The sequence below is a fragment of the Erpetoichthys calabaricus genome, chromosome 6 (assembly GCF_900747795.2).
Source record: "Erpetoichthys calabaricus chromosome 6, fErpCal1.3, whole genome shotgun sequence".
NCBI classification, from domain to species: domain Eukaryota; kingdom Metazoa; phylum Chordata; class Cladistia; order Polypteriformes; family Polypteridae; genus Erpetoichthys; species Erpetoichthys calabaricus.
The window spans coordinates 128,255,013-128,282,800 of record NC_041399.2 but is presented as its reverse complement, the minus strand read 5'-3'; the positions used below and the strand labels follow the sequence as shown (position 1 = coordinate 128,282,800).

Genomic DNA, 27,788 nt, shown 5'->3' with positions numbered 1-27,788 from the left:
AACTTCACACCCAACCTGACGCTGTTCGTTTTCAAATAATATTGCATTACTTCGATGATGTTTTCTGATTGGTACTACAGTGATCCCTTGCTATATCGCGCTTCGCCTTTCGCGGCTTCACTCTATAGCAGATTTTATATGTAAGCATATTTAAATATATATCGCGGATTTTTTGCTGGTTCGCGGATTTCTGAGGACAATGGGTCTTTTAATTTCTGGTACATGCTTCCTCAGTTGGTTTGCCCAGTTGATTTCATACAAGGGACACTATTGGCAGATGGCTGAGAAGCTACCCAACTTACTTTTCTCTCTCTCTCTCTTGCGTTGACTTTCTCTGATCCTGACGTAGGGGGTGTGAGCAGGGGGGCTGTTCGCACACCTAGGCGATACGGACACTCGTCTAAAAATGCTGAAAGATTATCTTCACATTGCTACCTTTTTTTTTTAATGTTTTTATTTTATTAATTTTCATTGTAATCATTCCATACAAACAGATCAATTTATAACCCAACAAATTTGAAGACTAATCAAACCCCACCCCTGAGAAGGAGAGCTTAGCTAAAGGAAAATTGCTTTAGGCTTTTTAATAAGGCAACATTAAACAAAAGAAAGGGAGAAGTAAATATCTATGTAAATAAGAGATGGAGAAGGGAGTTAAATGCAATAATAGTTATTTCTCTTATTCTAAAATAATATTGATTAAATCCTGCCATGTTTTGAAAAAATGTTGTACAGATCCTCTAACTGAAAATTTGATTTTTTCCAATTTCAAATAATATAAAACATCGGTTTCCCACTGACTTATAAGAGGAGAATTAGGATTCTTCCAATTTAACAAAATAAGTCTGCGTGCCAAAAGTGTAGTGAATGCAATCACCGTTTGCTTGACCTTCTCCAATTCAAGTCCATCTGGAAGAACACCGAACACAGCTGTTAGTGGGTTAGGAAGGATTGTGATACCAAGGCTGTCTGAGAGGCACTTAAAAATTTTTGTCCAAAATGAAAAAGGGCACGTATTGATTTTTGACTGTTTGTTTTTCTCTGTCTCTCTCTCTCTCTCCCTGCTCCATGACGTGTCCTGAAGATTTTTTTCACCTTTAGTTTCTATTGCTATCTGTCCCATTTTCTAGCCTTTTCTTGATGTTCTCTCATAATTCATTTTTAAATTACTGCTTTTATTTTTTTCTCTTCAACTTGTAAGTCCTGATTTTCTTCAACTTTGGTACTGTATTGATCCTGATTCTTTATCTGTTGCTCCTTGGTAGCTCATTTTTAAAATATATTTTTATACTTAAATTTGTCAAACCAAAATAAATCATGCTGTTGCAACACAACCCCTTCCATCCCCATATCCAGGTGATTTCTAAGTATATGTTTTCCTTATATTAAAATGTGTTTGTTGTCACATTTAGATATTTAGAAGTCAGTCTTCTCTTATTATTTCTTCGTAAGATTGTTGATCTCATTGGCATTTTTCCTTCTTCATTTACATTTCAATGTCTCCATCAGCATGTGCTATTTATCCTTTTCCCCTGAGAAGATTATTCTATCTTTTGTATATTCTCAAAAATGTATACATCATTACCTTTATGTGGTGATGTTAGCTTGTGCACTACTGTATATTTGAACTGTTAGTAAATTTATTGGTCTTTCATCTCTTCACACCCTGAAATAACACCAGGATAGTTAAAGATGACACACTTACTAACAAGTTTAAGTACAGGTTGGGATGCAAACAAGGTAGAACTCCTAGTACCCTAAGTTCTTGTCTATAAGCCGGACTCATGTATTAGCCGGAGACCAAAAATCATACGAATTTTTAAAATAAAATCGTATCATAGATAAGCCGGACTCATGGATAAGCCGAACGTACTATAACCTATAACTAATAGAAGGGAGGGAGGTCAGTGGTCTCACTCGCGCCCATTTAATTTCTTTAAGGGGGGAGAGAGTGTGAGATATTGCCGTCTCTCACTCCCCGCATGGCGCGGTTGGAGCGGCCGGAGCGCGTTCTTTCTGCTCTGGGCGTCGCCGAGTCAACACGAGCGCGTAGCGGGCATTTAAATTGTGATTTTATATGTAAGCATATTTAAATATATATCGCGGATTTCTGCGGACAATGGGTCTTTTAATTTCTGGTACATGCTTCCTCAGTTGGTTTGCCCAGTTGATTTCATACAAGGGACGCTATTGGCAGATGGCTGAGAAGCTACCCGGCTTACTGTTCTCTCTCTCTTGCGCTGACTATCTGTGATCCTGACGTATGGGGATTGAGCAGGGGGGCTGTTTGCACACCTAGACGATACGGACGCTCGTCTAAAAATGCTGAAAGATTATCTTCACGTTGCTATCTTTTGTAAAGCTGATTCCTGAAAAGACATGCTGCACAGTGCTTCGCATACTTAAAAGCTCGAAGGGCACGTATTGATTTTTGACTGAAAAACAAACTCTCCCTCTCTCTCTCTTTGTCTGCTCCTGACGGAGGGGGTGTGAGCTGCCGCCTTCAACAGCTTTGTACCGGTGCTTCGCATACTTAAAAGCCAAACAGCCCTATTGATTTGTTTGCTTTCCTCTGTCTTTCTGACAGTCTGTGCTCCTGACGCGCACTTCTTTGAAGAGGAAGATATGTTTACATTCTTTTAATTGTGAGACAGAACTGTCATCTCTGTCTTGTCATGGAGCACAGTTTAAACTTTTGAAAAAGAGACAAATGTTTGTTTGCAGTGTTTGAATAACGTTCCTGTCTCTCTACAACCTCCTGTGTTTCTGCACAAATCTGTGACCCAAGCATGACAATATAAAAATAACCATATAAACATATGGTTTCTACTTCGTGGATTTTCTTATTTCGCGGGTGGCTTTGGAACGCAACCCCCGCAATGGAGGAGGGATTACTGTATTCGCGTCATAAAATGATTTCTTCACATATATTTGTCTCTTTCTTTTTTAAAATGTGCTTCTAAGTCGGTGGGGGGATGGAATAGCCGGCTGCTGGCAGCATGTCTTTATCAGTACATTTAGATGACAAAAGACGCTGGCAGAGAGGTGAGAACGGTTTTAAGAAGCGATTTAAGGTGGGCCGGATCTACGAGTTTTTTCGTAAGCTCTGGTAATTCTAGTGTTAAAGCATCTATTTGTGGTGTCTGTAATGTATCCAGAAATGCATTAGATTGTGTGTTGTCTTCTTTGAACTCAGTAGAATATAAGGATATATAATAATCTCTAAATGTGTGCATTATATTTTTATGGTCAATGATTTCTTCTCCATTTGTGTTGGTGATTACTGGTATTGCATTGCGAACTTCTTGTTTGTGAATTTGTTGAGTTAAAAGCTTATTAGCTTTTTCTCCGTGTTCATAGTAATGATGTCTCGACTTATAAATAAGTTGTTCAGTTTCTTTAGTTGTCAAGATGTTGAGTTCTGTATGCAGGGCCTGCCTTTTCCTGTGAAGAGCTTCACTTGGATGCCTGGCTTGTTCTTCATCTATTCTAGTAGTTTCACTTCTTAGCTCTGACACTTTCTTGGTTTCTAATTTATTTCTGTGGGAAAGATATGAAATAATCTGTCCTCTTAAGAAGGCCTTTAGAGTTTCCCAGAGTGTTCCTGCAGAAACCTCTGTGGGTGTGTTTGTCTCTAGGAAGAAGCTGATTTGTTTGGATATAAATTCTGTGCGGTTCTCGTCTGCTAATAGAAGAGGGTTAAGATGCCATCTGCGAGGTGAGTGTGAGGGGCTTAATGATTTTAGCTCCAAGACTAGAGGGGCATGGTCGGAGATAACAATTGTGTCGTATTTGCACGATTTGATCGTAAGCAGGAAATTATTATCTATAAAAAAATAATCAATTCTTGAGTAGCTATGATGCAGTGGTGAGATAGAACGAATATGTTCTTGAGTTTGGGTTAAGAAACCTCCAGGGGTCTAATAAGTTGTGGTCAGTTAAAAACTGTGTAATTGTCTTTGCAGTGTTAGATGTCGTCCCCCCTGTCACAGGAGTCCTATCTAAGAGTGGATTTAAAACACAATTAAAGTCCCCAGTGGAGTTTTTAACCAGATTGTTTAATGGAATCTTGGAAAGTGAGAGGATGCCTGAGGAGTGGAGAAGAAGTGTATTGCTGCCGATATTTAAGAATAAGAGGGATGTGCAAGACTGCAGTAACTACAGGGGAATAAAATTGATGAGCCACAGCATGAAGTTATGGGAAAGAGTAGTGGAAACTAGGTTAAGAAGTAAGGTGATGATTAGTGTGCAGCAGTATGGTTTCATGCCAAGAAAGAGCACCACAGATGCAATGTTTGCTCTGAGGATGTTGATGGAGAAGTTTAGAGAAGGCCAGAAGGAGTTGCATTGTGTCTTTGTGGACCTGGAGAAAGCATATGACAGGGTGCCTTGTATTGTATGAGGAAGTCGGGAGTGGCAGAGAAGTACATAAGAGTTGTACAGGATATGTACGAGGGAAGTATGACAGTGGTGAGGTCTGCGGTAGATGTGACGGATGCATTCAATGTGGAGGTGGGATTACATCAAGGATCAGCTCTGAGCCCTTTCTTATTTGCAATGGTGATGGACAGGTTGACAGACGAGATTAGACAGGAGTCCCCGTGGACTATGATGTTTGCTGATGACATTGTGATCTGTAGCGATAGTAGGGAGCAGGTTGAGGAAACCCTAGAGAGGTAGAGATATGCTCTAGAGAGGAGAGGAATGAAGGTCAGTGGGAACAAGTCAGAATACATGTGTGTAAATGAGAGGGAGGTCAGTGGAATGGTGAGGATGCAGGGAGTAGAGTTGGCGAAGGTGGATGACTTTAAATACTTGGGTTCAACAGTACAGAGTAATGGGGATTGTGGAAGAGAGGTGAAGAAGAGAGTGTTGGCAGGGTGGAATGGGTGGAGAAGAGTGTCAGGAGTAATTTGTGACAGACGGGTATCAGCAAGAGTGAAAGGGAAGGTCTACAGGATGGTAGTGAGACCAGCTATGTTATATGGGTTGGAGATGGTGGCACTGACCAGAAAGCAGGAGACAGAGCTGGAGGTAGCAGAGTTAAAGATGCTAAGATTTTCACTGGGTGTGACGAGGATGAATAGGATTAGAAATGAGTACATTAGAGGTTCAGCTCAAGTTGGACGGTTGGGAGAGAAAGTCAAAGAGGCGAGATTGCGTTGGTTTGGACATGTGCAGAGGAGAGATGCTGGGTATATTGGGAGAAGGATGCTAAGGATAGAGATGTCAGGGAAGAGAAAAAGAGGAAGGCCTAGCCGAAGGTTTATGGATGTGGTGAGAGAGGACATGCAGGTGATGGGTGTAAAAGAGCAAGATGCAGAGGACAGAAAGGTATGGAAGAAGATGATCCGCTGTGGCAACCCCTAACGGGAGCAGCCGAAAGAAGAAGAAGATTTTTCAAATATGGAAATATTGTGTTGTACCTGCTTGTTAGGTAACCAAGTTCTTTTGGAATTTGTCTATCCACATGAAATATCAAAAAGTAATACATCATATTAAGGCTAGAATCATGTCTTGAGCCATCTGTATACTGTATAATGAGTACATGTTTAAGGCAAACTCTTTCCTGACAATGTTATTTTTATATAATTTCTTTAGAATATCATGCAATTAAATACTTTAAGAAAATATTTCTATGCTACAGAGCACATAATGTCTTCTAAGCAAGTGTCAAAAATAAAGTGGGGAAAAAATTAGCCTCGTTAATTAAATTAGGCACCATGATACATGTCAAATTCTAAGGCAGTACACCTATGCGTTGATGAACCTGACACCACAGTACTAGGAAAGGTCTGAGCAACTTGTGTCTTTATGACTCTAATTCATGTACAAACACAGTGGACAGCCAGTTTTCATTGCAACACTCTTTATCAATGGTTTGCATATCAATGACTCCAGGGAGATACAATCCACCACAAGAACATAACCTAAAGGACAATACCAAATGCAGTACACTGTATGATATGGAGCTGCAAGACTTGGTGATTGGAGATAAGTAGTAAGCCAGGAGTTGACGCTGTGTGACCATGAGCAAGTCATTTGACCTGCCAGTGCCCCAATTGGAAAACCAAAAGAAATGTGACCAATTGTATCATAAATGTTGTAAGTCGCCTAGGATTAAGGCATCAGCCAAATATGTACCGTAAATGCAAGTTAAATGCAACTTTCTAATGAACATCATATCCATTTTTAATAGTGAAATACATTTGAGTATTATATGCATATAACTGATAACCATTCCAAAAGTACGAATAATATAGCCAAATGGAAGCATGTAGCTTTGGAGAGCAGAGAGACAAGAACAGATCACTCAGGAATTCCATAAATGAATAGGGCTAAGCTGCACCTGCTATTGCTAAGTATGTCAAACTCTTTCCTATCAGTTAGGTTGGACTTAAACTGTTAAGGATCAGTACCACAGATACCCAGCATACTCTTCATTCTAAACAGTAGAATATTGTGTTTAACTATATTATCTAATGGAATTAATAAAATGATTTTGCCCATTGACTGCTACCATAAGTAAGTTATTTGCTTGGAGTAGAACATTGTTGCAGTTGTGCTAAGCTCTGAAGGTGGACTAATAAGGTATCATCAGGTTAGTGGAAGTTATGTAAGTGGTGAGTGTGCTTCAACAACATGTTCAAGACATTTAGCTGGAAAATGTAAATAAAAGGAGAGGGCAAAACTCCTCTGATTGTGGACTTGACAGAACAAGGTGGAGGTTGAAATGTTATTAACCATGAACCACACAAATTATTGGTTATCATGTCAACTATCAGTCACTTTTCATAATATACATTCTTTGCTGTAGCCAATTTCTGTAAATCTTTTTACATTGTCTCTTGAGGTATCAACCAGCTACTTTCACAGAGTGCAAGTTCAGACATATACCACAGAGCTAGATGCTTAAAGCAATTTTTTTTGTGTTTTAAAGAAGACATTTTAACTAAAGCCAAGCTGTGTTAGTGGTCAACAGCATTTTCTGACATGGATAACCATGTGCATAAACTGATAAAAATAATTAATTACTATGTGAACTTTTCCAATGATTATTTATTTCCAATTACCTTTCTGTTAGATGTTTCATAATTATATCATCAGAGGATACCTGTTTGTTTCCGGTGTGGCTTGCTGTGCACCTTGTTGGTGGACTGAAATTCAGCATGTGAAACTCACCAAAAGTCAGTGCAAGCAGTATAAATTAAACTGTGCAAGTGAAACATAAAGCTTGTAACCAGAAAGGATAGCAAATATCTACATTGCAACAATATTTTAAGTGTTTAAAGGCTGGATAACTTATTGAATATTACTGGTTGAAATGTCAAGTGTCTCAGTCAGAAAATGGAGAGGTTATCATAACTAAAGTTAGATATACCTTTATACTAGAAACACATTTAAATACTAAAAATTAATCTAGATTGAGGAAATGATGGTTGGACAAGTATTACATTCTAAATATAGCAGTAACCCTAGTGCAGTAGCAATATTTGGTCATAAAGCTGTTCTTATTGTTGCCTTTAAAGTAATTTTTGGCACAGAATGCTGTTAAGTGTTAACTGTGGCTATTATATACCCCTAACTGAGGTGATATGGCATTTTTCCTTTAATTTCTGAATTATTTAATCACAAACTTTTAATATCTGGGGATTTTACCTGTATATTAAGCCTTGCTTTATATTACGTCTCTTCAACTGCAACCGTATTTGCAAAACTGCATTATCTCAAACAACAGTAATATTAAAAAACAAATCATAATCTTTTGGACACATGGAGCATTTAAACCCATTCTTAATAAATTATTCATTTTTTCTTTTTGTGAGCACCTGTGATGCACTACAGTGATTACTTTTTATTAATAAAAAGTTCTTCCATTTGTCATATATTGCAGGTATGTCTCCATTGTTATTTCTGAACATGATCAACTTATCATAAAACCTAGAATTATAACACTTTAGGTTTACATTAATTGCAGCTATTAACAGTCTGTGTTTCATATGGCATAATTCATTTAACCATGATCATCTGACCAATGACCGTGAAAGATTTTTAAAATGAGCATAGGTCCCTTCTAAGGCAGATGCTCTGTTTTAACTAATACTCTTTGGCACACTTTCCACTTCTTTAGGAAGCTGTTTCAGACTGGCTATAGTAAAGTAATGTAGCTAATGAGTCAGATTTTAACTGATCCAAGTAAGAGCATGTTGGTCAATCCTACACAACAATTTCCTTCAGATGCCTGCAAAACCAGCCCTTTTTCTTCTGCCTTTAAGGTTTTTGGGCATTTCTGATTTTTTTTTCCCCTGCATAATCCCTATCGTCTTTTTGTCTCCAAGTAGCTTTTGAATTCTGTCGAAATAGCATCTCCTCTTCCCTATCCCTATCACTAACTCTTTAACTGCAGTCACAACTTCAAACAATGGTAGTATGGTTCTTTCTTACGTAATGCCTTCCATCTATTGTATCTAATTTGTTTGCTTCCATTTTACTAGATCGCTTCCTTTAGATATCTATATTTTTAATTCTGAGTCATTTTATTTTCTATAAGGACTCTTGGTCAATAATCATGACGTGTCCTGAAGATTTTTTTCACCTTTAGTTTCTATTGCTATCTGTCCCATTTTCTAGCCTTTTCTTGATGTTCTCTCATAATTCATTTTTAAATTACTGCTTTTATTTTTTTCTCTTCAACTTGTAAGTCCTGATTTTCTTCAACTTTGGTACTGTATTGATCCTGATTCTTTATCTGTTGCTCCTTGGTAGCTCATTTTTAAAATATATTTTTATACTTAAATTTGTCAAACCAAAATAAATCATGCTGTTGCAACACAACCCCTTCCATCCCCATATCCAGGTGATTTCTAAGTATATGTTTTCCTTATATTAAAATGTGTTTGTTGTCACATTTAGATATTTAGAAGTCAGTCTTCTCTTATTATTTCTTCGTAAGATTGTTGATCTCATTGGCATTTTTCCTTCTTCATTTACATTTCAATGTCTCCATCAGCATGTGCTATTTATCCTTTTCCCCTGAGAAGATTATTCTATCTTTTGTATATTCTCAAAAATGTATACATCATTACCTTTATGTGGTGATGTTAGCTTGTGCACTACTGTATATTTGAACTGTTAGTAAATTTATTGGTCTTTCATCTCTTCACACCCTGAAATAACACCAGGATAGTTAAAGATGACACACTTACTAACAAGTTTAAGTACAGGTTGGGATGCAAACAAGGTAGAACTCCTAGTACCCTAAGTTCTTGTCTATAAGCCGGACTCATGTATTAGCCGGAGACCAAAAATCATACGAATTTTTAAAATAAAATCGTATCATAGATAAGCCGGACTCATGGATAAGCCGAACGTACTATAACCTATAACTAATAGAAGGGAGGGAGGTCAGTGGTCTCACTCGCGCCCATTTAATTTCTTTAAGGGGGGAGAGAGTGTGAGATATTGCCGTCTCTCACTCCCCGCATGGCGCGGTTGGAGCGGCCGGAGCGCGTTCTTTCTGCTCTGGGCGTCGCCGAGTCAACACGAGCGCGTAGCGGGCATTTAAATTGTGATTTTATATGTAAGCATATTTAAATATATATCGCGGATTTCTGCGGACAATGGGTCTTTTAATTTCTGGTACATGCTTCCTCAGTTGGTTTGCCCAGTTGATTTCATACAAGGGACGCTATTGGCAGATGGCTGAGAAGCTACCCGGCTTACTGTTCTCTCTCTCTTGCGCTGACTATCTGTGATCCTGACGTATGGGGATTGAGCAGGGGGGCTGTTTGCACACCTAGACGATACGGACGCTCGTCTAAAAATGCTGAAAGATTATCTTCACGTTGCTATCTTTTGTAAAGCTGATTCCTGAAAAGACATGCTGCACAGTGCTTCGCATACTTAAAAGCTCGAAGGGCACGTATTGATTTTTGACTGAAAAACAAACTCTCCCTCTCTCTCTCTTTGTCTGCTCCTGACGGAGGGGGTGTGAGCTGCCGCCTTCAACAGCTTTGTGCCGCGGTGCTTCGCATACTTAAAAGCCAAACAGACATATTGATTTGTTTGCTTCACTGCTTTGAAGAGGAAGATATGTTTGCATTCTTTTAATTGTGAGACGGAACTGTCATCTCTGTCTTGTCATGGAGCACAGTTTAAACTTTTGAAAAAGAGACAAATGTTTGTTTGCAGTGTTTGAATAACGTTCCTGTCTCTCTACAACCTCCTGTGTTTCTGCGCAAATCTGTGACCCAAGCATGACAATATAAAAATAACCATATAAACATATGGTTTCTACTTCGCGGATATTCTTATTTCGCGGGTGGCTCTGGAACGCAACCCCCGCGATGGATGTATAAGCCGGACTTATGTATAAGCCGATATTCTATTTTTTCATTTTCACAACTTTTTTCCTTAGATAAGCCGCGGCTTATTGACAAGAACTTAGGGTACAAATAAAAAGAAACCCATCTGCCTAACTGAGCTTATGTAAATCTACCTCTTAAACTTATATTCTTTTGTTGGTATAGCTTTCCCACTTGCCTTCTGTCTGTGAGTCATCCTTTATCCTCATCCCAAGGTAACCTCCAACTAAGTCCAAAAATCTATTCCGATGTTGGGTTTTCAAATCTATGCATATGTTTTTTTTAAATTTCAGCTCTATATCCAAACAATGGCTGTATAAGCATGTTGCCCTATATAGACTGAAATGTAATATGAAACAATGTCATGGTGGCTGCTAATCAAATTTATTTTTAAATAGCAAGTTTGATCTAAAAATACTGAACATTAGAACAATCGAGACAAGAGCAGGCCGGTCAAGCCCAACAAAGCTTGCCAATCCTGTCCACCTAATTCCTCTAAAAAACATCAACTCTAGTTTTGAAAGTCCCTAAAGTTTTACTGTCTACCACACTACTTGGTACAGTGGAACCTCGGGTCACGACCGTAATTCGTTCCAAAACTCTGGTCACAACCCGATTTGGTCGTGACCCGAAGTAATTTCCCCCATAGGATTGTATGTAAATACTATTAATCCATTCCAGACCGTACGAACTGTATGTAAAAATTTTTTTTTTTTATTTTTAAGCACAAAAATAGTTAATTATACCATAGAATGCACAGTGTAATAGTAAACTAAATGTAAAAACATTGAATAACACTGAGAAAACCTTGAACAGAGAAAACTAACAATGCAAGAGTTCACGCTACAGCCTTACGAACCGCTCGCTGTAAACACTTTTTTTTATGAGTTTTAAGCACAGGGAAAAAATGAACATTTGAAAAATCCTTAATTTATACAAAAACTAACCATAAACAACCAAGAAAACTAACCTTGCATGAGTTGAGTTCTGGCATGAAGGAAGTGAGTAGGAAGCCGGGTGGAGAGGAGATTACAGTTTTGAGGTAAAGTCCCTCTGCGTGATGCACGTCTGACCGAGAACAATATATTGTACAGGGAGAGACTGAACACGTGTGTAAATCACCAGCGCGTATGAACCGGAAGGGAAACGAAATAAAGCACAAAGAGTTCAGAGCAAATGCACAGGGAGAGACTGAACACGTGCGGAAATCATCAGCGTGTATGAACCAGAAGGGAAACTGGCTTATTCGTCACCCGAGTGTGTGGTCGTGAACAGATGCAAAAGTTTGGCAAACTTTTTGGTTGTAACCCAATTTGTACGTGTTCTGAGACGTTCGTGACCTGAGGTTCCACTGTAGCTTATTCCAAGCTTCTGTGGTTCCCTGTGTAAAGAAAAACTTCCTAATGTTTGTGTGAAATTTACCCTTAACAAGTTTCCAACTGTGTCCCCGTGTTGTTGATGAACTCATTTTAAAATAACAGTTTCGATCCACAGTTCTAATTCCCTTGATAATTTTAAACACTTCAATCATGTCACCTCTTAATCTTCTTTTGCTGAAACTGAAAAGGCTCATATCAATTTAATCCTTCATAATTCATCTCCTGTAGCCCTGGAATCAGCTTAGTCAGTATTTTCTTTACCTTTTCTACTGCTGCTATGTCCTTTTTGTAGCCTGGATACTAAAACTGCACACAGTACTCCAGATAAGGCCTCACCAGTGAATTATAAACCTTGAGCATAACCTCACTGGACCTGTACTCCACATATTGTGCTATATAACCTAACATTCTGTTTGCCTTCTTAATGCCTTCAGAACACTGTTGGGAAGTTAGAATAGAGTCCACTATGACTCCTAAATCCTTCTCATAAGGTGTTCTCTCAATTTTCAGACCTCCAATTGTTTACTCAAATCTAACATTTTTATTTCCTATGTCTAATACCTTAAATGTACATGCTGTCCAAGTCCTTCTGTAATGATTTAATGGATTCCAAAGTATCTGCCAATCCACCAATCTTGGTACCATCTGCAAACATAACCAGCTTGTTACTTATATTCCTATCCAAATCATTTATATATATTAAAAAGAGCAGCAGCTCTAGCACAGACCCCTGTGGAACTCCACTCTTAACATCAGTCAATTCTGATAAGGTTCCTTGCACTATCAGTCTCTGCTTGATGTGTTTTAGCCAATGCAGTAATCCCTCCTCCATCGCGGGGGTTGCGTTCCAGAGCCACCCGCGAAATAAGAAAATCCGCGAAGTAGAAACCATATGTTTATATGGTTATTTTTATATATTTTAAGCCCTTATAAACTCTCCCACACTATTATAAACATTTCACGCACAGTTATACAGCATAAACCCTTTGTATTCTCTTAGATATTAGGTAAGATTCGTTGAAATTATGTATGTAAACACAGTTTACATACAGTAAAACCTAAATATTATTTTAAAGATATCGAGCGTCTCCGATATCAATACGTTACAGCCATTACAACAGACAGGCCACCAGCAATAAATACGTACAATACATGAAAAATTGTATACAGTAAAATGTGTGTACAGCGACACTAAACTATGTACATGTAATAAGTACTGTACGTAAATAATTAATTATGGTTACTCACCAACAATGACACAACGACTTGTTCGATAACGATCAGTTTAATTTTACTGCACAACAAAGGACAGCGTTACAGCTATTCTAAAGGAGCCTCTTCAGGCGACTGTTTAGCACCGCCGTTGTTCTTCTTCCATCACTCTTCAATCCAAATCCCTAAAGCAGATTCCATCCATACTACTGCCTTATCACGTCCACTTGCAACTCGTTTTGCGCCCTGATTAAAGGACACTGCGGCCGTAGATCTTATATGCTTTTCCTCCTTTTTAAATAAAAAGAATCGTGGACTCATTGATGCTGTAATAATGTCCTGCAGCGGTGTAGCTGTTCCCTTCCTTCAACATATCCAAAACTTTTACCTTTTCTGCAATCCTGAAGCATTAGCAGTAACGTGCATTAATTCTGAATGAGTGAGATTAGACTTCCTGGTTAATGCAGCATTCCGTTGCTGAGCCAATCAGCAGCACACAGGAACTTAACCGCATGCTCTGATTGGGTAGCTTCTCAGCCATCCGCCAATAGCGTCCCTTGTTTGAATTCAAATGCGTCCCTTGTTTGAATTCAAATGGGCAAATCAACTGAGGAAGCACACGTACTGTAGACCGCAGACATCCGCGAAGCAGTGAAAAATCCGCGATATATATTCACATATGCTTACAATTAAAATCCGCGATGGAGTGAAGCCGCGAAAGACGAAGCGCGATATAGCGAGGGATCACTGTACTGCACCCATCTGAAAACATCACCCTGAACTCCAACTTCTTTTAGCTTGATGCCCAACCAGTCTGTGGCACCTTATCAAATACTTTCTGAAAGTCAAGATAAATAATATCATACACTCCACTTTGATCATATCCTTTTGTTTCTTTCTCATTAAATTCCAGCATGTTAGTAAAACACAACTTGACTGTTCTTTTACTACTAAAATACCGAAAGAATCTCTTAGGGTCGTCTTTCGCCTTATCTGCTATATTCCTCTCCAACTGTCTTTTAGCCTCCCTAATATCCTTCTTAATGGTTGCCGTCATGTTCTAATATGCCCTACTTTGGAGGTGTTAGTCTTATATGCCTTATAAAGTTGTTTTTTTCCTTTGCGGCTTCTTTTTTAACTGTTTATTAACCCACTGTGGATTTTTTAAAATTTCCTATTAATTCCAAATTTAGGTATGTACCTGTTCTGCATTATATGTAAAACATTTTTAAACCTGTTCCATCTGTTCAACTGTCTCCACACCTAAAAGCTTATCCCAGTCTATCCTCATTAGACTCTGCTGCATCTGCTCAAAATTTGCCCTACCAAAATTAAACTTAACAATTTTAGTCTTTTCAAAACACTCAGAACTGTATTATATTATGGTCACATGACCCTAATGGTTCAATCACCTCTACACCCTCAATTCTTTCTTAATTATTACAAAATACTAAATCCAGACAAGATTCACCCTATATTGATGCTTTAACATGTTGTGTTAAAAAACAGTCACTGATTACTTCTAAAAACTCCTGCTCTTGTGCTCCTCCATTTGTAGTTAATATTCAGATAATTAAAGTCACCCATGACTGTAATATTCACCTGTAAACTTGCCTTTTTAATATTACTAAAAAGATGTGTGTTGAAATTGCTGTCTGGTTTGGGTGGTCTATAACACACTCCTAAAATAAGGTCTCTTTCCCTAATGCTTTCCAGGTAAAGCCACGTATCATCACTAAGATGGGGCTCATCGTCCGACTGAAGGGAACTTGCATTTAAATTCTGTTTGACATAAACAGAAACCCTACCTCCTTTTCTTTTCAGCCTATCCTTTGTAAAAAATGTGTACCCCTCTATGTTACACTCATCCCCATCTTTGTTATTTAATCAGGTTTCTGTTATTGCTATAATATCATAATTATGCTCTGCTACATACTAGCTAAACTCGCTTGCCTTATTTTTGATACTTCTAGCATTAAGGCAAGCTTTTTTGAATGAGTTACTCCTACTACATTTAAATGTTGAGTTAAAATTTACATTACTACACATTTTTATTTCTACACCATTTTTTGTTCCTCCATGTATAGATCTAAACCTGGCCTGTCCTATACTCCCTGCCCCCCATTCCCTAGTTTAAACAATCCTCGACTAGCCTACTCATATGCCTCCCCAATTCATTGGTGTCCCTCCGGTTTAGATGTAACCCGTCACGGTGGAACAGGTCCCATCTGTTCTAAATGGAGTCCCAATGCCCCATAAACCTATACCCTTCTACTCAGCACCAAGATTTGAGCCACGCATTAAGCCTTCTAATCTCATCAGTCTTACCTGGACTGGTACATGGCACTGGCAAAACTTCAGAGAAGACTACCTTGTCAGTTCTGCTCCTCAGCCTGGCACCTAACTCTTTGAATTTGAATTGTAGAACTATCAGACTACCCTTATGTATGTTATATGTTCCAGCATGAACAGTGACAACTGGATCCACCCATGCTTTGGCCAAGAGCCTATCTAGGGAGGTCCCCCACCTATGCACCCGGAAGGCAAAACACTGTGCTTCAATCCCCTTAATGACTGAGTCCCCAACTATCACTACCTCTCTTTTTTGGAACTTGTTTTGAGGTGGCCTGTTGGGGCTCTTCATCCCTGCCTTCTATTTCAGAATTATCAAAGACACCATCCATCTCTGCAAGGACCTGAAAACGGTTTGATACTTCAAATTCTGGAGTTGATGCCCTCGGACAGTGTGCACCCTTTACCTTACGCCTTGTGATCGTGAGCTACCTATCTCTACCTGTCTGGTCTGGAATCTCCTCCGACGCCTCCTTAGGGGTGCACACTACATCTCTAAAGGACACCTGGGCCAGGTCTTCTAATTCCCATATACAAAGCAGACCAGCCAACTCCTCCTCTAGTTCAGCCACCGTGAACTCGAGGTGCTGGATCAGCTGGCATCTCCTGTACATGTAGCCCTCATGACTGGCTCCTCCAAGCTATTATCTATGAATCCAACATCCAACAGGACTTGCATTGCTCTGGCCTCATTGTTAAAATTTGATACAAGATTACTAAAACTGCCTTAACTTTTTTTTTTAAATTAAAATTAAATGATTTAACTTAAATGGTAAAACTAAAAACTGTGCCAAAGAAAGTACATTATAGAACTGCTATACAGCTATTTTTACACCTTCTGTCCCACTCAAGCTCCTGCACTATTCTCCCTTTCAACTGCCTGCTGTTTGTCCATCTATGAGGTTAACTTTGCTTTTCTCCGTCTGTTTTTCTAACTTTGTGCTCCTCTCATTTCTTACTTAAAAGCTGTCCACTCGTACTGTTGTATTCCCCTGTATTAATGAACTCTTACATTGTCGCCTATTTAACTGTTTTACCGCCGGACCAATGAATAAATAAATAAAACTTGCTTAAAGGATCTGTACAAAACTTTTCCAAAACCTGGCAGGATCTAATCAATAACATTTTAGAATAAGCATTTAAATTGAGTTGATTCTCTCCCCTCTTTTGTATTCTTTTTATTTTGATTCATTTATTTATTTACATATTTTTACTGTTATTAAAGCTTTATTTCAAACCTAGTTTTGTTAAACCTGAATTGCTTGTATGCAATGTTATTTGATTTTAATAAAATGAATAAAATGTTTAAAAAAATAAAAAAAACTTACTTAGTGAATATCTACTGCTAGTTAATTTCTTACTATCTTAATCTGCTCCTACAGCCCCTTGTGTGTGATCCAGCGCTTACTGCTAAGCCTTCCCCTTTATTGCTTTGAAGTGCGCTGCAGCCTTTTTTTTTTTTTTTGAACTAAGGAATCGCTGTGAATTTCCCTTTGGGATTAATAAAGTATCTATCTATCTATCTATCTATCTATCTATCTATCTATCTATCTATCTATCTATCTATCTATCTATCTATCTATCTATCTATCTATCTATCTATCTATCTATCTATCTATCTATCTATCTATCTATCTATCTATCTATCTGATATTTATTGTTTATTGCTACTGTTTCAGTTATTTATTGTTTATTGCTACAACGTGGTTCTTTACTTACAGATGCCGATATCAGTTACTGCTGCTTTCTACCCAGCCTCCTAGATGCTAGCTCAAATACAGATAACAAAAACAAGTACACATACAAGTATAAGTAACTTTTCCAAGCGCACCACCAAACACCCAGCTACTTTTGATCCCATGCGGACGAAAAAAAAGCAAAAAAACCCTTCTAAAGGGAAAATTCTATACAAATTCCTGCACAGTTCCTTAGCGGCAACCAAAACCCAAGTATACACAGTAGGAGCAAAATGTTTTTTTTTTTTTTTTTAAATTAACTCTCACACAACAGAAACCCCTAAAACTCTCGTCAATCTCTCTCGTTGGCAAAGTTGACATCCACACGTCCTCTTTTAATTGATAATGATGACACTTCCTTACATGGAAAGCTATTTTGCAGTATATTGTGGTCGCTTCTATAATATTTTACAAGTAGTTATTTTAAAGCATCTATGTTCTTCTAAACTGCTGTAATAACTTTACAGGGGGAAGTGCAGACAGCATTTTGTCACAGATTGCAGCACAAAGGAAAAAAGCAGCCGGATTATCTGAGCAGAAATCTCCAGTAGTGCCTGATATCAACCTACCTGAATTGCATGGCACTCACAGTATGTTGACTGGTGAAAGTAAAAAGGTATGTATAAAGTATGACTTTAAAGAATTTAAGTTTAAATTTATAGTTTTTATAAGTACCCTGAACTACATGCTATGGCCAACTCTGAATTCACAGGCTTTTGGAATCAAAAGATATATATGGCTGTAGTGTGTGCCTTGTAGATCTTATAAGTAATGGCAGTCCTTCACCAGTGTATAGATGGCAACAAGGTCTCCCCTTACTTTTGGCTGGAAGGAATCCTAAAAACATTTCAGGATTCGACTGGTTGGCAACTATAATAACTTTCCATTACTTGTGGTAAAACTCATGTGCAAGGAAATGACATTGTAAATTTCTGCCCTTGATTAATCGGGCTTTGACCACATGTTTGAATCAGGGTTAGGATGGCAGTCTTTTCCTGAGCCAAACCATTCATACTCTGAAGTCACCCTGAAAAATTAGGCAGTTCATTTTCAATACTGATGAAGTGCTAGTCCTGAGTGTTTATTGCTATTGTATATTTGCTTGACACCTAATCCAAATGCAAAAGAAATTTATTTATATACGAAACATTTTCCCTCACCTGAAAAATGCAGAGCATGCAGAAGTGAAGAATAAACCAGTGTAAGAAGACACAAGAAATGTCAAAAAGAAATGAAGTACCATAGTGTTCCCCATATATTGTAATGGCCAAAACAGAAACTGAAAAAAGATTGTGATAATCTAAAGATATCTTGTTCAGACATAAGCATGTTTCAGACTCTTCAGTCTGCAAGACAGAAGGGACGGGTTCAGGAGGGTGGAAACTGTAAGTGACATCAGAGATAGAAAAGCTGTCAATCACCTTTTCTGCAAAGGGGGGAAGAGAAAAGGCCTTAGACAACAGTGCCACCCTTTGTTTTGGAGTGTAACAGTAATTAAATGAGCCCTGAGGCTGTCTCCTGGATGCACATGTGCAATACAAGACAGCTTTATGGTATTAAATCCAGTGTGCTAGACAGAAAGGATACTATGCTACCTAAAGGTTTTGTGTTTCAGTGTCTGTACGGTGACTTGAAAAAGCCCAACCCCCTCTCTCTCTTGCTTCTGGTTTAACATCCTTTTTCTGGGTTCACCCAGATTGGCTGATTGCACCCTTTGAAAAATGGTCCTGAAACAGATATTTTTATAGCTGCACATCCATTAAATCAACAGTCACACACTACCCTATGTAGGCCAAAGGCAGAAATCCACAACCCATAGTTTAAGAAAATCTGTGTTGTGGTCTGTAAAATATGAGACTTCAGACTGACAAGCTTCTCTTTTGTTTGTGAGGGTCATAGCTCTCATGCTACCTGATGGTGCCGGCACTGTACCAATGTTATATGATGGGCTAATAGCTGTGATGTGTTCACCCTCAGTCTTAGCCTCTTTTCTTTTTTATATTTTGTTTTAGTACATTGAACATGAGACATCTGATAGATAAGCTTCTCTTTTATTTGTGAGGTTCAAAACACACGTGTTCATTATTCCTCGTTGCTACATTCTGTGCATTGTACTTCCAGCTGAACATTCATTGCTTCTTGGCTTTCACAAAGAGTCTGCCCCTCCAACCAAGCAGAAAATCAAACCTGTTTGACCTGTTTGATTTTGTCCTAGCCAGTCACAGAGTAGTTGGTCTCAGTTATTGGGTATGTCACATTAGAGATCAGCTTCACATAAGTGCGCCTCTGACTGGCTAAGATTATATAAATGAAGGCTATGACTGAAAATCACTCGAACAATAAAGTGAGATAGCCTACAGTTATACAAACAAAACATCAGAATCTGTGAACCCTACCCCAATTTGCTTTCTTATCTTTTCTCCACATGAACAAGTTCAAAAATTTAAGAAAAAAAATCCATATATTCTGAAAGCTAAATTTTAAGCCTGTCCAAAGAAAAACACAGAAAATAGTCTGTGATAAATGTCTTGGAGATAATTTCATATTTGCTGTAAAAGTAGGAAATAACAGGTTATGGCACTGGTTAATTACCAAAGATATTATTTGATATTAAATGTCAGGTGCTATTTTTTTTATTTAAGTAAGTTATTGGGATAAACTGTAAAAAAAACTTAATTTTGTACATTTAATTTGATTTTAAAATGCATTGGATAATCTACAGACAAATAATTTCTTGTAATTTAAGACTAACCTGGATAGTGTAAAAGCCTATACTACAATATTTTTATGACTTCAGGCATTTTGTTGTCATTTTGTACACAATTTAGTTTTTCTGTTTTTTGTTTATATCTGTAACAATATTTAGTTTTCTTATTTTGTAGACGCCAGATAACAAAAAGAGACCTAACTCTGGGAATTCCTCTGCATCAAAGAGCACCTCTCCAACTTTGACCCCATCCCCCTCACCTACTCTTAAGGGTCTGCGGGTAGAATCGTCATTATCTTCATCCTCCTCTCATCATCACTCCAAGAGCAGTGGCGGCTCAAGTAGTGGCACAATTACTGATGAAGGTAAAATCTGACTGACGATCATAAGTATAGTTTGGGTACATTTTATTTTGTAGTGGTCCGGTGCCGCTAAGATTCACACCGTCAAGATGACGGTGATTTATTTATTTTTTATAGAGGATCCCAAGAATGCTCCCAGCCTTGGCCCACCCTCACACACTCAAAAACAGAGACAAAACAAAGCACCCTGGGGAATAACAACAATTAAAGAATGTAATGAAGTTAAATAATATAAATAATACCACCCCTGTACCCCTATGGCGATATTACAATAAACATATAAACACAAACACCACACAGTAAAGTCCATGGAAAATCACACCGGATGTAAAGAAGGATGACGAGAGTAAGTCCAGAGATCTGTATGTTGTAAGGGAATGAAAAACAGTCCTACTGGTAGCCACTGTAAGGGTGAAGATGGATGGATGGTTCAGGAGCGCTCCTTTTCTTGTGGGGAAGCCAATCAATCCACAATCAATCCTGAGGACACAGGTAGACAGAAGACAATCCAGACCCCAACAACGAATACAATCCAGGACACAAAACTAATTACAGCTTAACACTAGAATTACCAGAGCCTACAAAAAAACTCGTAGATCCGTCCCACCTTAAATCGCTTCTTAAATCGTTTCGCACCTCTCCGCCATCGTCTTTTGTCATCTAAATGTACAAGCTGCAAATAGCCGGCTATTCCATCCCCCCTCTGACTTAGAACGTGCACAAATTTCTCCCAGCTCATGCCTTGATTGATTATATGGGAGTGAAGTGGAGTTTTAGAGTGGAAATAATAAATCGTTATTTGGAACACACACATTTCATTTGTGTTCCGTTTCTACAGTAATCTGTGTAAACACATTTTTAAAACAGAAACTTTTTTCATATTCTAGCAGTAAATGACAAAATGTAGGCATAAACTATATAATGTATGAAGCCTGAAGTCCAAATATCAAAGAAACACTTTCAGGAAAGGTACAAATATAACGGAACAAGTGCGCTTTTATTCAAAAATACAACTGCAGAAAAAAAAGCCGCCTTAGTGTGCGACATTGACACGTATTTGCAACAACTGCTGCTGTGGCGCAACAGTATCAGTTGCTGACTGACAATCAACAGGTCACGAGTTCGATCCTGCATGACTCCCTTTTGAGAAGTGAACTGCTCTTATTTTTACTATTTTAGAATAAAAAGATGCATTTGATTTCAGTCTGTAACAGCCGGTGTAATTTATGATATTTGTAAAGGTTAGCTTTGTTTTTGTTTTTTTTATTCACTTTTCATTCTTCCTACCCCATCTGGCCCTGCTGTTTTCACATAAAGACGCGCTATAGCTCTGCAGTGTATCACGATATATACGACCGCGTGTTTTTTTTCCCCCAATCTTGCCAGTCCCCACACGTTGCTGTATGCTGTTTCTTTTATAGTCCAGGACATGCAGAGGAAAGCATAGTAAAGAGTATTAATTTCAGCACTATATGCAATCATCAGACACTCCCCATCTGACACTGCTGTTTTCACATAAAAACACGCTATAGCTCACTCAAGGAGCGCCCTTCCTACATTTACATGTGTACTTGTTGCAGTGTACACACCTCTCTGTGCTATGGTTTCTATTACACTGAGCAAGCACCTGTAATTCGCAGCTCTATTCATTATCTCAAAACACCACACACATTCACAGTAATTCCCAGTTATGTCCACCACTCACACCCACGCCCACAACCATACAGAACTGATTCCACATCAGAGAATTTCCAGTTCCAGCATAAATTCACAAATGATCTGATGCTGTTCGTTTTCAAATAATATTGCATTAGTGCGATGATGTTTTCATATATATTGTCTTTCTTTCAGGTGTGTAATAGAAACCACAGCATAGAGAGAAGTGAATACATTGTAACAGGTACACACGTTGTAAATGTAAGAAAGACGATCCTTGCGTGTGTGTGAACTGTGAACTGTTAACATTTGAATCTGATGATTGCATATAGCGCTGTCTTATTCAGTGCGCTTATTCAGTGCGCTTATTCAGTGCACGCAAGAACATGCAGTTCCAGTTGCTGTGTGCTACAACATGCTGGTGGTGATCAACGCACATTTTAAAAAAAGAAAGAGACAAATATATATGTGACGTTTTGAAGAAATCATTTTATGACGACGCGAATAGTACCAATCAGAAAACATAATCGCACTAGTACAATATTATTTGAAAATGAACAGCGTCAGATTGGGTGTGAATTTATACTGTGGCGCTGTTAGAGTCAGATCAGAAGCTGAATAAGCTGAATAAGCTCCTGTTCTGACTCTTAAGTAAAAATGTATGAATTAATCAACAGAAATAACCGTGATCGACATTTTAAACTTAACGATTTACAGTGCATACCACTTTATAAATTTTATGTCCGTTTGAGGTTACAAAGAAAAAAAAACACTTCCTCCCCAGTGGGGAATCGAACTCGGGTCAGTAATGCACGGCAAGGCCGCTGTAGCGATAAATCAGCAAATCTTACTGCTACGCCACAGAAGGTGTTGTAGCATCGTTGAAAGTGTTTATTTGATGTTTGGACGTCAGGCTTCACAAATGCTATAGTTTATGCCACATTTTGTAACATTTATTACTAAAATATGAAAACGTTTCTGTTTTAACAATGTGTTTACACAGATTACTGTAGAAATGGAACACACATGAAATGCGTGTGTTCCAAATAACGATTTATTATTTCCACTCTAAAACTCTAGCAGTTCAGTCACTCCCAGATAATCAAACAAGGCATGAGCTGGGAAAACTTAGTGAACGTTCTGCGACGGTGGGGGATGGAATAGCCAGCTGCTTGCTGGCTCGTCTTAATTGGCTCATTTAGAAGACAAAAGAGAGGTGAGAATGGTTTTAAGGTGGGCCGGATCTACGAGTTTTTTCATAGACTCTGGTAATTCTAGTGTTAATCAACAGAAGACCGTCTTTACAAGTAAATGGAACACAAAATACAACAACAAAACACACTTTTTTTTTCCCTTGGCCACCTGCCCTCCTTTTTAAATTCCTTTGACCACCTTTGACCCCAACAGCCCCTGCAGGGACTGCTGGGAGATGCAGCTGTCACTAATAGTAGCACTGCTACAATCCCCACCCCCAGGCCATGGTGTACGGCCGAACCAAGGCTTGAGGTTTGAGATGTTTACTATGTCTACCTTCTTAGTCCCTGGCAATCCCCACTCTACTGCATAGGTCACCGATCCCTTCTTTTGGACAACAGTTGCTGGGCCAAACCACTTTGGAGCCAGTTTAGCCATGAACTTTTCTGATGCTTTGGAGAGGGGATGAGTCCTGATCCAGACTTTCTCCCCAACCGAGAATTGAACAAGCTTATGTCTCTGGTTGTACGATTGAGACTGTCTGGACTGGGACCTCACCATCCTCTCCTTTACCCATTGTGTGATTTGTTGTAAAGTTTGCAAGTGATCATGTATTGATGTGTCTGGTTTGGGTGGATTCTGCTCAATTATTCTTTCTAGTGGACCATTTATCTGTCTGCCTAAAACTAACAAAGCAGGGGTTTCACCTGTAACCTCGTGCACCACCGTGTTCAATGCGAACTGCACCTCAGGCAGCCACTTTGTCCAATCCTGATGGTGGTCTCCGACGAAGGATGCTATCATAGTCTTCAGGGTCCGGTTCACCCGCTCAGTGCGATTAGATTGGGGATGGTACGCAGTTGTCTTCAGGTGAACCACCCCCCCCCCATTGCTTCCAAAAATCTTCGGCCTCTGAGCTGGCAAACTGCAGGCCCCGGTCTGTGATGATGTTCTTCGGCACCCCCCATCAGGAAAATATCTCATCCTTCAGGGCGGAACATATCTTCTTAGCTGTGGCATTAGCCATAGGGAATAGTTCCACCCATTGGGTAAAATAGTCCACAACCACCATCAGGTAGGTCTTCCGGTCCTTACTGGCAGGAAATGGTCCCATTAGGTCCACACCTAGGCTCTCCCCCGGGGTAGTGATCGTTACTGGCTGAAGCTGTCCGGAGGGGAGACCAGGTGGGGTTTTGTATAGCTGACAGGTGGTACAAGTCTGGACATGGGACCAGACGTCTTTGTGCATCGTTGGCCACCATGCCACCTCCAGGATTTTAAACAGAGTCTTTGTACGTCCAAGGTGACCACCAATCGGGTTATCACGGTAGTACTGTGGGAACATGGGCACATATGTCTCGGGCATTACCAACTGATAATGGTAACCTTGATCTTTTGTTCGAACACAGCGATAGAGTGCCCCTCGAAGTTCCCTATAATGTATGCGGTCGGGTCTACCCCCTGGGCCCTCTCTCAACCCCTGACATACAGGACTGGCTGCTTGAGACTGAACGATTTCCTGCATGTTCAGGGGAAGATCAGGCCAAGGGTTAGAGACCGATACCGCACATACCACCGGTGCAGGCTTGTGAACCCGTGATAATATTGGGTACAACATTAGCACAGCCCTTCCGATAACACACCTTGAATGTAAACTGTTGGAGGTGCAATACCCACCAGGTTAGCCTAGACGTGGTCTTCGGGCAATTGAATGCCCAGGCCAGAGCCCTGTGGTCAGTGTAAATTTCAAATGAAGTTCCCTCCAGGAAGTGACGCCACTTCTCCACTGCCCACACAACAGCGAGGCATTCCTTCTCGGTGGTGGAATAATTATACTCTGCGCCCTTTAGTGACCGTGAGGCATAGGCCACCACCCTCTCCTCTCCTTGACTTGTTTGAGAGAGAACGGCACCGAGCCCGAGGTCACTCGCGTCAGTATGGACCTGAAAGGTTAATGACAGATCAGGCTGTGCCAGAACTGGTGGTGATGTCAGTGCCTGTTTGAGACTTTCGAAGGAGTCCTGCCACGCTGGCAGCCACTCCCACGTGGATCCCTTCCTCAGCAGCTGGAACAATGGGGCAGCGATGTTGGCAAACCCATGTACAAATTTATGGAACCACCCAGCCATCCCCAGGAAGTGTTGGAGACTTTTTACCTCCTGGGGCGCTGGGTAGTCCAAGATGGACTTAATTTTCTTTGGATCCACCCGGACCCCATCTGCCGACACCACATGGCCGAGGAAGTTCAGATGGTCTTGTAGAAATCTACACTTCTTGATGTTGAGTGTAAGATGAGCCTTACGCAGTCGCTGGAAGATGTGGTCTAGGTCCTTGAGATGTTGTTGGACAGATGGGGAGAATACAATGATGTCATCTATGTAAACAAAGCAGGTCTTCCCAATGATCCCCCGGAATACCTGCTCCATTAGCCGTTGGAATGATCTCCCAGTGTTTTTATGTCCAAAGGGCATCACCCCAAACCGGAACAACCCCTCCGGGGTGATGACGGTGTTTTTTTCCATGCTACTCTTCCCCATCCTCACCTGCCAATACCCGGACTTCAAATCTAGGGAGCTGAACACCGCTGCCCCATGCAAAGACTCCAAAATGTCATGAATGAGGGGCATGGGGTAGCCATCATCCAAGGTCTTCTGGAGCAGGTCCTCCAGGGGCTCATTGGGAAGACCTGCTTTTGTTTATGTTCCCTTCTAGTCTGACTTCACTTACACCCATCCAGAAGCATGTCTGTTGAAAGTGCAGTGCAGGGCGAGGAGCTTGAACTGAGTGGGCCGCTGGTTGATATGTGTCCGCTGCCTAGGCCATGCCATGTAATGGTCAGAGCCCCTCTCAAGGAGGAGTTGAGCCTGCCGGACACCCTGTGTGTCTCCAGTCTGGAGCAGCCCAAGACCAGCGAGGGACGGAATCTGCAAGGCCTGACGTTGTGCCTAGAACAGCTAGAGATGCGGGTTGATGACATTGCCTGTAGTTTTCTCAATCAAGATGAAACTGTCCACAACCTCATCGATGCCACAGCCGCCAGAGTTTCCAGCGAGACGGCTGTGAGGTAAAAGCGTCTTGAACAGTCCTTTGCATGGTGTGTAGAGCGCATGGAAGCCAATATGAGAGAGGAGATCAGGAGGCAGGTGCAGGAAAGCTGGTGTGCCATCGGGCAGCCACTGGGGCAGTTGACTCCTGTAACGGGAGTGGGGAACGACTGGGGACAGTCGTCCTTGTCTGTTGCAGTGCCGCGGATGGAGTTTCCTAAGCTGGCCCCTCAGTGTGCACCCACGAGCATTGTCGACTTTGTAGAGGAGGTTGACATGTTCGTGGAGCTGCATCCTCTGAGTGGAGTCAAGCTGCGGGGATTCCTGAACACGGCACTCAGCGGGCCGGCACGCTCTTGGTGGTTTGCTGAGCGGCACAAGTGTAATACCTGGGTGGAATTTCACGTGGCCTTCCTGAAAGCGTTCCTCTCAGATGAATATCAGGCGCTGTTGGAAGAAAATCTCCAGACCTTTGTACAAAAGCCATCGCAGAATCTCAGGGACTTTGCCTTTGAATTTCATGCATTGTGCCTTAAGTGGCGATCTGACATGCGTGAGGAAGAGATATTGTGACGGGTCCTTGATGCTTGTGACCCTCGGGTGGCAGCTACTCTGAGGGGGGTCGTGAAATCGGTAGATGAGTTGGTGAAGGTGGGGTCCCGAGTGGAAAAGGACTCGGCGGCTCTCAGGATTAGTGGGTATTGAAAGGGTCCCACATCTCGAGAAGTCCCCTGTCCCAAACCACGAGGAAAAGCCCCAGGGGATCCCCATGCTGATCTCACCTTGGTGGAAGCCCCGGGGGGTGAAGTCCATCGGTTTGGGATGAAGGCTCAAAGTAATCTGGTTTGGCCTAACATGTATTATTACCTCGCGCAGTTGGTGGATGAGCCCAGCCCAGTAGAGAAGGCAATTCTTGAACAGCCAGAGCTCATTCAGCCACTTCTTAGGAGGTGGTGCTCTGTGTGGACGGACAAATTGGGTCGGACTGAGTTGGTGTGTCACCACATTCACACAGTCGACCCTGTCCCGGTTCGGCACAGAGCCTACAGAGTGTCATCTCTGAAAAGAGGAATAATCAAGGAGTGGGTTGACCAGATGTTGGCGGATGGGGTCATCGAGCCTTCCACCTCGCCGTGGGCTAGCCCTGCGGTGCTCGTTCAAAAGGCAGACGGAACCTACCAATTCTGTGTGAACTATCGGGAGCTGAACAAAAACTTGCCTCCTACCCGGCTCGCCAAAATCTGTAGCGGTCCGGTGCCACTAAGATTCACACCGTCAAGATGACGGTGATTTATTTATTTTTTATAGAGGATCCCAGGAACGCTCCCAGCCTTGGCCCGCCCGCACACACTCAAAAACAGAAACAAAACAAAGCACCCTGGGGATAACAACAATTAAAGAATGTAATGAAGTTAAATAATATAAATAATACCACCCCTGTACCCCTACGGCGATATTACAATAAACCTATAAACACAAACACCACACAGCAAAGTCCATGGAAAATCACACCGGATGTAAAGAAGGATGATGAGAGTATGAGAGTATCTGTATGTTGTAAGGGATTGAAAAGCATTCCTACCGGTAGCCACTGTAAGGGTGAAGACGGATGGATGGTTCAGGAGCGCTCCTTTTTTTGCGGGGAAGCCAATGAATCCACAATCAATCCTCAGGACACAGGTCAACAGACAATCCAGACCCCAACAACAAATACAATCCAGGACACAAAACTAATTACAGCTTAATCAACAGAAGGCAGTCTTTACAGGTAAATGGAACACA

At 40.5% G+C, this 27,788-nt stretch overlaps 1 protein-coding gene across 1 annotated transcript in view; it reads left to right on the top strand.

The window, feature by feature from the left end:
- Positions 1-27,788, top strand: part of LOC114653540 (ankyrin repeat and SAM domain-containing protein 6-like) — a 271,092-nt gene that overhangs the window by 183,957 nt on the left and 59,347 nt on the right. The window contains exons 11-12 of the mRNA XM_028803920.2: positions 17,511-17,659; positions 19,926-20,115. Coding sequence (XP_028659753.1) covers positions 17,511-17,659; positions 19,926-20,115 — 339 coding nt within the window. The remainder of the gene's footprint in view (positions 1-17,510; positions 17,660-19,925; positions 20,116-27,788) is intronic.